We start from the raw sequence: 13,885 nt of genomic DNA on the forward strand, positions 1-13,885 counted from the left end.
ACACACACACACACACACACACACACACACACACACACACACACACACACGCGCGCGCCTGCATGTTAGGAGGAGAAGGATTCTGCAACACACCCACAGGATCCGTCCAATCAGTGCTGCTTTAAGAGGAAGATGTTTCCTACCATGATCTGACTGGCGATGTCTCGTATTTCTCTGTCTCCGAAGCTGTCCAGCTCTTTGGATGCTGATATGCTTTTATTCTGAAAGGGAAGACATGTTCCAGTTAATGTGAGTAAAATGTGACACTCACTTCTAAGTCGGAATGAAGAAAAAAAATCCAGAGAGTTGTACCATGTTGTTAATGGCAAACAGCGTATTATCAGCCTGTTGGTAGAACGAGGACACCTCCAGGGCCAGCTGCAGGTTTTCATGGTAGTTTTTGAGATGAGACTGAACCTTCAGCCACCTGCACACAGCACATCAAAGTACAGGGAATGTTTTTAATTCATGTGCACATTGAAAGCTTCATGTAGAGGGTCAACTTAAGGAACACGGTGTACATTTTGTTGATGTGCTTCCTCTTGCTGGAGATGTTTTTGCCATCTGTCTTCCCTTGTTTCTCCAGTCTCAGGGCCAAGTGGTTGATCTCCTCGTGGAGGTTTCTGTAGAGCTGCTCGTCCTGCAGAGAAACACAGGAACACAATCCAAGTATGACTTCAGCTGTCTTTACCATACGCCCTGGGAGATAAATTACATGCAGCCATAAATAAAAGACTGGAATAACTCGACAAAGTTGTAACCATTAACATATGCCGCTGTGTCTTTCCGTGCCCCGTGTTTAGCATGTGTAATGTTAATCTTTAATAGTTGTTCCTTTGCAGCGCTCACCTGTTTCAGATCTAAAATCCTCCTGGTCAGCTGCATTTTGTCAACATTCTCCCCGAGGACATTCACCAGAGACTGCTCCTCTTCCTGCCGGCGCACACACACACACAGTCACTGTTTAAAGTCTCCGTTTGTGAGGAACCCATCCGTCATGTATTTTTAGCAACAAGCTAGATGCTAAAAGGAAGAGCCTCAAGTGTCGGTAGAGAAACCTCCAACAAATACACAAAAGGAAAACATGAGTACAGCTCTCCTGTAAGGATGGATGTTTTGTCGACTTCATAACCAGCATCCTCCATTACAGCTCCATCCTCAATCATCAGCTCCTTTGTGCAGACACGGACACAAAGCGAGAGATAAACACAGGCCTGAAACGCTCTTGATTGCTTTTTGATAATGACAGGCAGATGTTTTACAGCCGTAAAAATATACAAACAAGAGATGTCTTCAGGACACGCAGCTAATTTCCTCCATTAACAAGTCCTGTTTTTATGCCAATTAGTTTGACAACTGCTGATTAGAGCAGTCTGTCAAGTCAAATGCACCTCTGGGCAAAGTGATGTTGCCCAGAGGTGGGACTGGAGCAGCTGGAGAGCTGGATGTCTTCTCTGTTTGGATCAAAATGGAAAAGAAGGAGAGGAGCTTTTGGGAGATTAGAAACAGGAGGATCCTTCTCCACTAAACAGTCGAAGTGGAAAGAGTTTTTAGCTTTAAATTACAAGAAACCACTTCACAGAAGACCTCACATGGACCATCAACTCCACCGTTCTGGTTAAACAGGCTCGACAGAAGCTCTCCGTTCTGAGGACACTACAGCTGCTCATGTCTCTTCACCACTGCACTATCGATATATCTGTATAAAAGCATGTCATGTTTACTGTTCAGCAGGAGAAAAAAAGATCTCCACAGAGTCATAAACACAAACCTCACCTCACCACAACTCCCTGAATCCAACATCATTAAAATGATCATCACTCCAGGAATTATGATCAGAAAACCTCTTTAAACATAAACTTTTGAAATCAAATCTTCAACTATGCAACAATATTTACATCAGGTGACAATGTTTGCTACATACGCTACAGCCACGTTTAAATATGCATCTGTTGACCCCTTTCCTGTCTTCTCTTCTCATTATAATAAAGTACATCTGGGTGAGGGGTTGAGTCTGAGTGGGTGTGTGTGACATCATTTTGGTCCTTTTTTTTTCACAGCAGCTTTGCACACGGGGCAAAGATAATAAAGATGTTCATCTACTCTAAAGGGATGCTGCAGCAGGGTTGGATATGGAAAAAGTTCAGATGTAAAGTTTGAATGAGAATGCATGAAAATAACTCAACAATTTTAAAGCTCCTGTGAAGAATTTTTGGTTTGTGTTGATTTTGGCGCCCCCTGTGGACAAGCCGTACATCTTCTGCCTGTGCTGATTTAGCCCTGTTCGTGTGTAAGATGTTTTCTGACAGCACACGCGTCTTTTAATAATCAAACGTATCACACACTGTGAGTCTTTGCTGTAGAAAATGTTACCAGAGTCGGTTTCTGCAGCGTGCTGTTAATCAGCTCGTCCGATGCTGACACATTAATAACTTAATATAGAAATTATAAACCTAGTCGATGATGTCATAGTTTGCCTTTGTAGCTCATATAGAGGTCAGTCTGTTTCATAACTAGATCAAAACTCCTTACTCTTTGTGTTGCGTCAGAAAAGAGGGGGATGTTGTCTCACCTTCTCTTTAATCCACGCCTCCAACTTGTCCACTTTTCTGTTGAACTCCTGCAGGTTTTTGGCTCCGCCCAGCGCTCTCGTCTGATTGGCAGCCGTCTGTTTCAGGGCCTGCCATTGGTCCCTGAGCTGACCGAGCTGCTTCTTCACCAGGTCAGAGGACGGGTTCAGCTTGCAGATCAGCTGCTCACCCATCTTTGAAACACAGAGGAACAGTAGAGTCGTTGTTTACTTTGGATGCAGCGCAGATTGAGCAGACAACAGTGGCTGAGCTGAGCCGACACCTCGAGAGGACTCACTGCTCCAGGCTTCACAGACGTTGAAAAGCTGACACTGAATTCTTGGATGAAAGTGTGAAAACTCTCCCGGTTCCTGAGCCGTCTGAGTGTCACAGGAGGTTAATTATCAGCATGTACCATTTCCAAAACATTTTCTCCAGAGGGAGAAAGTATAAACTGTGCTGTCAGAGCCGTCTGGAACACTGAGGGTCTGCTTTTCTCTCCGGTCGACTGGAAAATAGCAACAAGACCGCTGTGTTTGGTGTTATGTGATCTGACAGACTCTTTTAGCACCACAGACAGAGATTAATGCTTACATTCAGATCTCCATTTCCTGTGAAAAAGGTTCAAATCAACATTACATATGAGATGGGGGTCTCTGTGATGTGCTTGCTTTGGTACCTGGGTAATAGTTTACCCTTGTGTTGGATCTTTTGGTCACCTGGTTGAGTTGAATCAAGGTGTTCTCAAAGTCTTTGAGGTCTCTCTGGAGCGTCTGCGAGGCCTCCTCCCAGTCCTGCAGGGGGCAGCGCTGAATATTACAGCCATCCTTCAAGTCCTGCAGCTTTCCTTTGATCCAGGCCTCTGCCTACAGAAAAAGAAATGTTGAAAATCTGCTCTAGTTGTGTCCATCTCGACTACTTTACCAGAATTTAAATAAAGTGAAGCTTCAAGGGGCATGACATCTACATTTCTAATACTCCACATGTAAAGCTGGAGAGATTTTAGATGTATCAGTGCAGCTTTTCATCTTAAAAGAGAAGAATCATGTTGATTCAAATTACATCATGGTGCATTCAGCGTCCTAGTTTTTCCTTTTAAACTGTCTATATGACAATAAAATATAAATTATGCATTTGTGTGCTAAATGACAAACATAACTACTTTACTGTCTCACTTTAAGCTCATCCATTGAAACTCGTCAAACACGTACAACAGAACAAGCTGACGGCTTCAACAGCGTGAGAGGTAACGCGAGGTAACTTTTAATCATATTTATATTTTTCTATAAATGATTGACATTTTATTTATAACGTTTTATTTAAAAGGCCGGAAGCGTAGCGGTTGGTGTGCGAGCTCCACGTACAGAGGCTGTAGTCCTGCAACAGGCGGCCCGGGTTTGAATCCGACCTGTGGCTCCTTTCCTGTGTTCTCTCTCTCTCTCTCTCTCTCTCTCTCTCTCTCTCTCTCTCTCTCTGATTTCTGACTCTATCCACTGCCCTGTCTCTACAAGAAAGGCATGAAAAGCCCAAAAATGAATCTTTAAAAAAGAAATAAAAAAGGTTCAGCCTATAGGACTCCAGTTTATCATTTATTATTTACCCTTCATCTTTGTTTATCGACCTTATTCAGCTGTTTGGGGATTAAAGTGCAATCTGAGAAGGTTTGAGCTTTAGAGATCTGATCTGACAAAACATTAACATAAACATGAAGTCGTTATTTATTCGTCTCCTTCACAGAAAACAGATATTTTGACGTGGATCAACGTTACACCCAGAAATCTAATACAAGGACTCTTTTACATGACGTGTGTGTCTTTGGCTCACGTACAGCAGGAGAACAGGTTGTGAGAAGTTTGCAGCGTGACTGAACCACCAACAGAAGTGTGGGACACGCTCTCACTCTGCCGATCCGGAGAGCAAACAGGCTGCTCTTTCTCGTCTGACTCTGAGTGATTCTGACCCTCAGCTCTTTGTTCTCTGATGTCATGTTATGTGGAGCACACATTTCTCTTGGCATGTGTCTGGACGCCGTTGCATAAGTCTCTGTGTTGCAGAGAATATGAAGTGAGCAGGACTGCGGCCCAGGTGGTCAGAGTCAGACAGAAACGATCCTGCGTGGAAGTCAGACTCACAATAAGCGAATGGACTAATAATCAGCTGAGGTTCCTTCGTTTCCCACACCAGACTGAGTGAGTCAGACTTTGATAAATAACAGAACTTTTGTGCTTCTTTGCTTTCTGCAGAACTTCAAATAACAGTTACGCACGCATGAAGTCATGATACTCTGACATCAAAGCATTATCTCCAGTTGAGTAGGACTGACAATAAATGACAGACCTTACAGTAACCGCTGCTTTGAATGATTAAAACATCAAGTCGGCACATGTCACAGCCTCTAAACAACTCTTTGAGATTCAAATATGATGTCACTTTCCCTCTGAGAGGCAGGTCATTAACTTAACAACCCCCCCGGAGCAGCGGAGGTATTTCTGGTTCCAACAGAAGGAAAAGAGCTTGACGAAACAGGCCTGCCCCCTATCTCCTCACACTGGCTCCATGGCATTATAATGACCTCATACAGGAAGTCTATGGTTCCCTTGTTTCTTCCTGTCTGTACCCCACAACAATTGTCTGTTTATCAAAATGTACAGTAAGGCTTCAGTGAAGGAACAAAGAACAGGCCGCTGATGACTGCGGCTCAGATCGTATCACTGCTTCTTATTCCTGTAACAAATCTGCAGCGACACAGGAACACAGCCCTGCAGTCAAAACAGAACACGCTTTAAAATAAACTCCATGTTTCATGCTTAGAATCTGAAAGCAGCAAAAAATCCTTTAAACTAAATTATATCGACGAGCTTCAAAAGAAACAAGTTTAACAGAAAAACAAAGACAGAGTGCGTACATGTTGACACTTGATAAAAATATTTACCAAAAAGCCAAATTTTTATCCTCTCTCGTAGCACAGTTTGGCCCTGAAAGTGTGGACGTTTCTCTATCATGGAAACGAGATGGTGAAAGGAGAGATGTTTTGCAGAGCAGCCTCGCAGACAGATGGCCGTCGATGCAGCCGAGCTTCTCCATGTGGTGACCTGCTTTGCTCTCCGAGCCTCAAACATCAGGGGCCTTTAAAAGTCTCTCCCTGGAACGCTCACTTCCACTTCCACAGCGGTGTATTACTAAACTAACACATTTTCATCAGCGATAGCAGTCAACCCAGTCCCTGTAAAACAAGCAGGTCCCCAGGTACTCAAAGCTCCGGCTATTTCAAGTCAAACTCAAGCACTGAAAGCTGTTTCCTCCAAAAGCAACAGATACACGAGCTCCACTTAAGAGCAAAGGGGACTGCTAAGCTTGTTAACATTAACGACGTGCCACAGGCCTGTTTTCAACACATACATACTTCAGCTGACACGCTCAAAATGAATGTCTTATAACTGGAAGCAAACAGTTTATCATTAAGAGCCAACTGTGGGACAAAATGTCCCTCAGCCGAACTCGCTGAAAAGTGTCCTGGTGCATCGAGGGGGGGGGGGGCAGCAGCGATGAGATAACACAGCCAGTTGTGCTGCTTGGCTGAGCCTCTCCGGGCCATAGGCGTGAAGAGATGGAGCCAAACAATGATCTCATCCCTAAATAATTGCTTCACTTGTGGCGGTTTCCCCTCCCTCCTCCCTCAGCAGAACACAGCTCACACAGTTCTCGGGACAAAATAAGAACCAGTTCATATTTTGTTCTCCTCGGCGGGTCATGCGACATGCAGCTTCCTCTCTGATCTCATCTCTTCAGATAAACTCGCTCCAGCTTCTTGTCGTTTGGCGTTATTTGCATGAGAGGAGATGAGAGGTTCTGATAGGTTACTTACTGGGGGATTAATCTTACAATGATTTCAAACATCTCCTGAATGTTCTGGCAGAGTGGGTTGAACAGAGTTCAGCCTCCTCAAACATTTGATGAGTTTCCAGTTATATTAGGAAATAGAAAGAGGGGGAAGAAGTGGAGGTCTTCATGAGAACAGTTCAAGCCTTCTCAGGGTTAAACCTCCTGACTCACAGAGACAATGAATGACTGCTCTATTGTTGAGCAATATCTTTCAGGAAGTACATACATTATATTACTGTATTATACCTGAGAAGTGTTTGAAGGTGTCTGCACTATACTTTAGTATTTGTTTAATGGAGAACACTTCTACCCGCTACATTTTATTTAACGTAAATCAAACTTCTCCTTTAATTAAAACAGGCGTCTTACTTTTGATGGAAATATCGACTATTTCTATTTTTGCTTTATTGTGCAAAATATTTGGAAAAATAATGCCTAGAAAATAATAATGCTCGCTGACTGAGCCGCAGTGGGGCAGCTGTGGCTCAGTGGTAGAGTCAGGTGTATGAATGAATGAGTTAATACTGATGGACTCTTTACACAGCAGCCTCTACCATCAGTGTGTGAATGTGTCGGTGTGACCTGCGGAGTAAAAGTCAGAAGACTAAAAGTTCATTAAAATAACGAGGACAGAGAAGAGGAGGTGTTTGGTGGAGAAGAGTGCTTGTGATGTCTGTGAGCGACAGATTGAACTCAAGATGAAAGTGAAGCAGCCAAAATGGCCGACGAACGACGAGCAGCAGATTCACAGCAGAGAGACTGATTTACACATCGGAGCAAAGTGAACGTTCATTATTTTCACTTTGATGTTCTTTGATTTGAAGTCAGAATCAGAATGTTTTCAGTTTCTCTGAATATGAGCTCAGCTTCAGCTTGAACACAAACTAGAAACTAGAACTAGAAACGTCCTGTGAGACACTGTGAGCACATTTCAGATCCGTGACTGAGGAGCTTTAACTGAAGGAGACAACAGCACTTCACAGTCTTTACATCCACAAATATCTGTTCTTCTGCTTTGGTCGACTGTGGTTGTTTTAAAGTGTTTAACAAATAAAGTTGGATTGGATTGAGTTTACACGGCGTTTCATTTGCTGTCTCTCTTACCTGCAGCACTTCCTTGTTGAAGAGCGAGTTGCGCTGAGAGAAGAAGTCACTCTGGGACGTAACAGCTGCTGAGGCATCGCTCTGTGTGTGCAGAAGGCCTTCTCTCCTCTGAGGCTCTTTCTTCTGGGATTCAGGACCTGAAATCTGAGTGAGCACACGACACACACAACAAAGTCTTCAATCAAGAGGGTCATTTTACAACATGAGCCTTTCTTGTAAGAGAAACCACAACACCAGCTGATGCGTGCCTCTAATAAAAACCATTAAGCAGCGATTATCAGCTCACAATGAGGGGATGTTTCTGTGTCACTTTCTGTTAACAACACCTTTTTTCTTTTTTTAACCATACGGTCGTTAAAACGTGTGTCGGACTGGCCCAAAGGTCCGTCTGAACAAAAACAATGACTCCATGAGATGAGATGAACAGGACTGGCTAACTTCACTAATGGACGAGCATTCCTGCTGCTCTGCACTCAGGAAACATCTGGGCTCATGAAGGAAGCAGGAGCGGACAGATCCTCGGATGTCTGATGTTTTTCACTGTCAGCCTCACATGTAAACACATCACCTTTAGAGGATCGTGTTCACTCTTTCATACCCGAACAGGTGAAGGTGTCAACGGAATGAATTAAATATGAGAGGAGAAAGAGCAAAGTATTGTTGTGGTCGGGGAATCAGAGCTGATGCAGAAGAGGAGTGTAGTTTATTGTTCTTAAAGGGGAAATGAGGCCGCTGCTTTGTCAGTGTTGTTACTGTGAAAAGCCTTTTCTTTTCTTAACATCTTCCCTGACCTCATGTTTTCCAGAGAGCCCCGCCGCTCGAACACAGCACTTCATCCACAACACACACTCCTGACTTCAAGCAGGAACAGGCCAAATCCAACAGCCCGTCCACTTTAAACAGTATCACACAGCACACTCGCACTGTTCCTCATCTGGAGACTGTTTCTCTTTGCTAAATCAGTGCAGAGCAAGGAGGGAAACAACAGGCTGTTTGTGAGGCGTTCAAAGACACGCTGCTCCCATAAATGGTTTTCCACCTCTGCGTTACTTTGCTCCAAATGTATAATATAATAAACTGTTCAAGTTTGGCAAACACACAACATGACTTCACTTCCTCAACTCAGAGAGATTCATGACTCCATACCTGGCTGAGGAGAGCCGCGGCTTACCAACACAACAAATGCTTCTCACATTTGTCTGAGAAAAAAAAAACTGAACTTGTAGGCTTTTTGAAATGAACTTAAATTACTTTAATTTAAAAGAAAGGAGTTAAACTTTGAATGGAGCATTAAGAAACCTCCTACCTGTTGGAGCGCTCTCTCTCCGTTCAGTGTCACTCTGCTCGGCCCCTGCGCACGCTGAACCTCATCACTGTTTTCTTTTCTGAGTAAAACCTTCAAAAAGACAAAGAACAACAACGTGGGTTTGATTTTAAGTTGGCCAGGATGCTAAAAAATGTGGAAAGAAAGTCAATCTGAGACCATATTTAAAAAAAAACAAAAAAAACTTTATTGTCTATGACATAGTGACAGGAAATGACCTTTGGTTAAAAGGTCAAACAACATAAATCCTTCAAGCCTTGAAAAGGTAAAAGCACGTTAAAAAGGAGTGTTTGTCGAGCCTTGATTTAAATACTTACTGCAGAGGGAATAAAAGACTTTCTTTTTAGCTGACGGTCTCAACATTCAGACTTTTCAAATCAAATACTTCAATCACTTTTTGAGAACTAAAACATTTGACTGTTAATGGGACACTTTCTCCAACAGTCTGTCAGAAAAATATTGATAGAATATTTATTATCATACAGAGAGAAAAACAAACTTTTGGTAAGTAGTCCTTTCTTATGAATAATTTAACTTCAGTCTTCACAGTCGAACAAAGTATTCAAATAAAAATGGACTTTGAGGATAACTGAAGGCTTGTGTTTTAAACACAGTGTGTGCTGTGGTCTACGGTTAACAAAGAATTTACTAAACTTGATGTGCTCATAAATATAAGATATCTTTGGAAATATGAATCCGTCTTTATTGAGTAAAGATCTTGGTGTTTAAGTCCAATAAGTGAATTAAAATGATACCACATCATTAAGACAAGAGGCTCTACTGTCTCCTCTGTTCATAGAGTTACAGATTTATGTGATTTAAATGTGTTCTGTACCTTGAACTGAGAGCTGGGCTTGTTTTCACAGCTCACACCCACAATCCTGGGCAGATGTGGATCCGAGGAGCTGCTGACGTTGTTGTTGTTGTTGTTGTTTTCAGATGTTGACCCCACAATAAAACGCTGTGCCGGTCTCACTGACGCCTTGGTCTCTGATCTGTCTTTACTCCCAGAGATGGTGATCTTCTTGATGGACCTGGAGACTGCAGAGGGAGACGACACGTTCTGGTTTAGGTGGTCCTCCTCCGCCATGTCCTCCTGGTTCTGTTTGACCGGGGAAACCTGCTTAACGATGGGTGAGACGAGACATGGGCCATGTGCACAGACCTGGGATCGGCTGAGGTAGAGCGAGTTCAGGTTGTGCTGTAGCGTGCAGTTATCCAGACTCTGGCTCTGTAGGTAACTCTGTGTAAAGTCCTGACATTTTGGCACAGCGGGGACTGACAGCCGTGTCCCGATGGTGAAGGGCTGGACCTTCCTCACGATGCTCTCAGACATTTCCAGTGTCCAGCTCAGAAAAAAAAACCTCAAACTTAAGTCCAGATAGGCTTAAAGAAGTCTCTCACATCCCTCAGTACGTCGTCTCCTCACTCACAAGTGTCCAGTCTGTGTTCAGCAGGGAGTGGAGGGTTAAGGAGCGAGTGGAGGCAGAGCTCAGTTCTCCACCTTCTTGTGCATGTTGAGAATGCACAGCACACAGCCCAGGACGGCTTCCTTGGACTCCTGGGATCGAATGCGGTCCCAGATGTGGCGCAGTGCCGTGCCAAGGTGGGCAGCTCCCGTAGAGAGGATTCTCCTGAGGAACTGTGCCGCTGAGCCTGCCAGTTTGCTACTGAAGAGCCTGATAAGCAGGGACCGCAGCACGAGGAAGACTACTGGCATGCTGCCTGACTTTGCAGCACAAAAAAAAAGTTGAAAAAAAAAGAGCTCAGAAAAGGAGGGGGAGAGAGGAGGGTTGGTTAGGAGAAGGGATGAAGTCACCACCTCTCAACTTTCTCTCTCTCTCTCTCTCTCTCTCTCTCTCTCTCTCTCTCTCTCTCTCTCTTGCTGTAAAGCCTGGCTGTCAAAACTTCCCGAACAGAAAACCTGCCCAGATAAGAAGAGTGGAGTCAGAGGGAGAGACCTCTGTCAGACCTCTTGAATCACAGCTTATCCTCTATGAGGTAATATCCTCAGCTGAAACAGACTCTCACACACACACACCCACACTGCCTTTTCTTTACCTCCACCCTGAAGTACAGAGGAACTGAATCAGCCCTGAGGTGTTCTACTCCATCCAAGAATAACAAGACAAATTAAAAGTCTTAAACCGGCAGAAAAATCTTGTGTAAGATCTGAGAGCTTCTGAGGCATGTGTGCACGCTGTGTGTGCAGGAGTGAGAGTGAACTCCTCAGCTCTGATCCTCCTCTTTCCCCATCAGAGAGGAACAGTTGTCGCATAGGTTTCAGCTCAATGAAGAGCTGTCGCTGTGCTCCTAAAACCCCAGAACTGCTGCCATGACATGTGCGGGGGGTAAATAACAGTCAAACAGATGATGACCCCACCACTCCTTGATGGTGGCTGGGGTTCAGCAGAGCACATGTCGGGCTGACTGATTGGAATGGCAGGGGTGGCGTGCGGATGTCGGGGGAGCGGGGATTACTGAGGAGGGCAGACAGCAGAGAAAATATTTGCAGGGCGCTGAGAGAAGAATCTGCTTCCACCAGTGAAAGCTTTTCCCAAAAAAGGAACTCTCACTCTTCACTCTGCTGCCCTCTGACTCGACCCAGCACCTGGTCCCATGGCTCCCACAGACCGGCCTCTGACAACAAAACCCTGTCAGAGTGAAGGAAATTAAGTTATTGCATGATTCATTTTACAACATACCTTTAAAATGTGTAGAAATCGACCCTTGAAGAAAAATGACAAAACATTCAGATTTACATTAATCAGCCTTTTATATTTTCTACAATCTCTTCTTGTAGCCTTTCTGTCTTCTTATTTCTTCTAGTTTCATTACTTTTTATTAGCCCTATTTACTTACTTGTGTTAGGGCGGTCTCCCGCTGATACAACAACAACAAATATAAATAGGCACCAAATATTGCGTAGTTTTTTGTATTATAATGAACAAAAATGCAGACAAACTCCTTCACACCGCCTAAATCGCACAAATACTAAAACGTTTCCAGAGTTTCTGTGCAATGTAGAAACACGTTGGCTACGTTTTGTGCAACTTAGACAAACCTCAATCTGCGTTCTCTCTTTTCTGCTCCCATCATCTTTTAGTTCAAACCATGACTGAAGAGGAAGTTTTATCTTCTGAAGTTTTCGATACTGTTGACAAAAATACTCTCGGTCATTTTGAAAAGCATCGAAAAAGTTCTTCATTTATAAAAGCATATTTTATGTTTTATATGTGTTTCTTCTGTTACCTCTCCTATGTGCTCTCACCTTTTTATCTTCTGTCTTATACTTCATATAGATGGCTCCCTCACTTTGTCTTCCTGTACCTGGCTGCATTGTTGTGAGTTTCTTTTGTCATTTTAATCTGAGGATTACATTTTTCTCCATTTTTCAAAGCCCTTTATAAACTCTAGTTTTTAAATGTGAAATTAATGCAGTTATTAACAATTAGAGACAGAAACATAGAGGAAGTGTTCCAGTGTGTTGTTCCTGTGTTGTTTGAGGACAGCCACGACAGACAGCCTCTCAGCAGGGCCCCGTGTGACAGGAGAGGCCCGGAGTCGACACGGTTAATGACGCTTTTAAAAGAGCTCTGGTTTCATGATGAAGTCATCCAAGGAAGAGTTTTAATGTGTTGCAGCTTGAAATCACAGATAAGTTCAGTGCAGTCTGGGTGGCGTTCACAGGCCGGAGGATGGGTGGAGCTCGAGGGGTTTTGAAATGTCATTTCCTCACAGAGCTGCTGAGTGGTTTTAAAAGTGAGTGATTTATGAGTGCAGCGGGAACACTGTGACACCATCAGATGCCCAAATGTTGAGTGTAAGATTTTAAAGAGTGGTTTTGTTCATTTAGGACCATTGTATTACAGAAAAAAAAAACTTGCATTTAATGAATAAAGTATGAAGGCAAACCAGCACAGTAAGATGCAGTCAAAACAGATCCTTAAATACATCTTGAACCCTGTTTCAGAATCCCTGACATACTTAGTTCAATAAACTGACTTTTTAAACACAGCCTCATTACAGCTCAATTAAAAAAATAAAAATAAATAAACGTACAGAATTTACTAAAACATAAAATCAAGCGTTAGGTCTGCACTCAAACACAATCATTGGAGTCATTGCGTTGATATTTTGGAGAGTAATTAAATTACTTAACATGTTCAGTCCGCAGACACTCTGCACCACTCAGAGATGCATGAAGCCAACATACAAAGCATCTAACGTTGGAGGATTGCTTTCCTATTTTCAAACAGCGTGTTGTTAAAGACGCTAGAAATCCTGAACAGAGTTGTAAACCAAAAGAAGATAATATTTTATTGGGTTTGAAACACATTTCAACACTAAAATGTTCCATAAACCAGGGGAGCAATAACAGAATTAGCAAAAAACATGTATGTTACTCTGAAACCTAGGATTTTAAGTAGGTACTGCAGTCCAGATTCAAAACATTAGAGAGCGCTTTATATTAATTTTCAACACAGCCTTCGCATAAACTGTACGGAAATCCTAAAAATTAGACAAATCAGCTATGGATGATTGATTTGTTTACATCTGATGATGTTAATGATGTTGAAGCCAACTGACAATGTCACGTAATATCAATACAAAGACACTAGACGCAGTTATCTGAGGAGTGAAACTTCTAGTTACTGTAGGCACACCTAATTAGAAACTTAATGAAGTAACAAAAACCTCAAACAATCACGTTTCTAATTAAAATAGCTACCAAAAACCTCTGAATATGCTAGCATAGCATGAGGCTGAGTAGTCCTCTGTTACCATGGAAACTACAATACTCCGGCAGCAACTGCCTGTTGACTAAAAGCTAACTTTAGCCCGATGATGCACACGGTACATGACATGCCAGAGTTAGATCACTTTCTCCGACACGTTAGCATTAGCATTAGCATCCTAACTACTGGCATTTAGCCGTTTGTGAATCTTCTCAGCGGGGAGGACTCTCTTAAACTCATTCATAACAGAAGTCAAACACAGTCCA

The 13,885-nt window shown here is 43.0% G+C and overlaps 1 protein-coding gene across 3 annotated transcripts in view; it reads right to left on the reverse strand.

The window, feature by feature from the left end:
- Window positions 1-10,370, reverse strand: part of LOC109993882 (uncharacterized) — a 37,643-nt gene extending 27,273 nt beyond the window's left edge. For all 3 annotated transcript variants that reach the window (XM_065959296.1, XM_020647002.3, XM_065959295.1), the window contains exons 1-9: window positions 9,716-10,370; window positions 8,863-8,952; window positions 7,557-7,700; window positions 3,290-3,436; window positions 2,573-2,764; window positions 850-933; window positions 522-640; window positions 313-427; window positions 144-221 (exon numbers count right to left, since the gene is read on the reverse strand). In XM_065959296.1, coding sequence (XP_065815368.1) covers window positions 144-221; window positions 313-427; window positions 522-640; window positions 850-933; window positions 2,573-2,764; window positions 3,290-3,436; window positions 7,557-7,700; window positions 8,863-8,952; window positions 9,716-10,216 — 1,470 coding nt within the window. In that variant the 5' untranslated portion in view covers window positions 10,217-10,370. The remainder of the gene's footprint in view (window positions 1-143; window positions 222-312; window positions 428-521; window positions 641-849; window positions 934-2,572; window positions 2,765-3,289; window positions 3,437-7,556; window positions 7,701-8,862; window positions 8,953-9,715) is intronic.
- Window positions 10,371-13,885: the final 3,515 nt, after the last annotated feature.

This window comes from Labrus bergylta, chromosome 10 (assembly GCF_963930695.1).
Source record: "Labrus bergylta chromosome 10, fLabBer1.1, whole genome shotgun sequence".
In the NCBI taxonomy this organism is placed as follows: domain Eukaryota; kingdom Metazoa; phylum Chordata; class Actinopteri; order Labriformes; family Labridae; genus Labrus; species Labrus bergylta.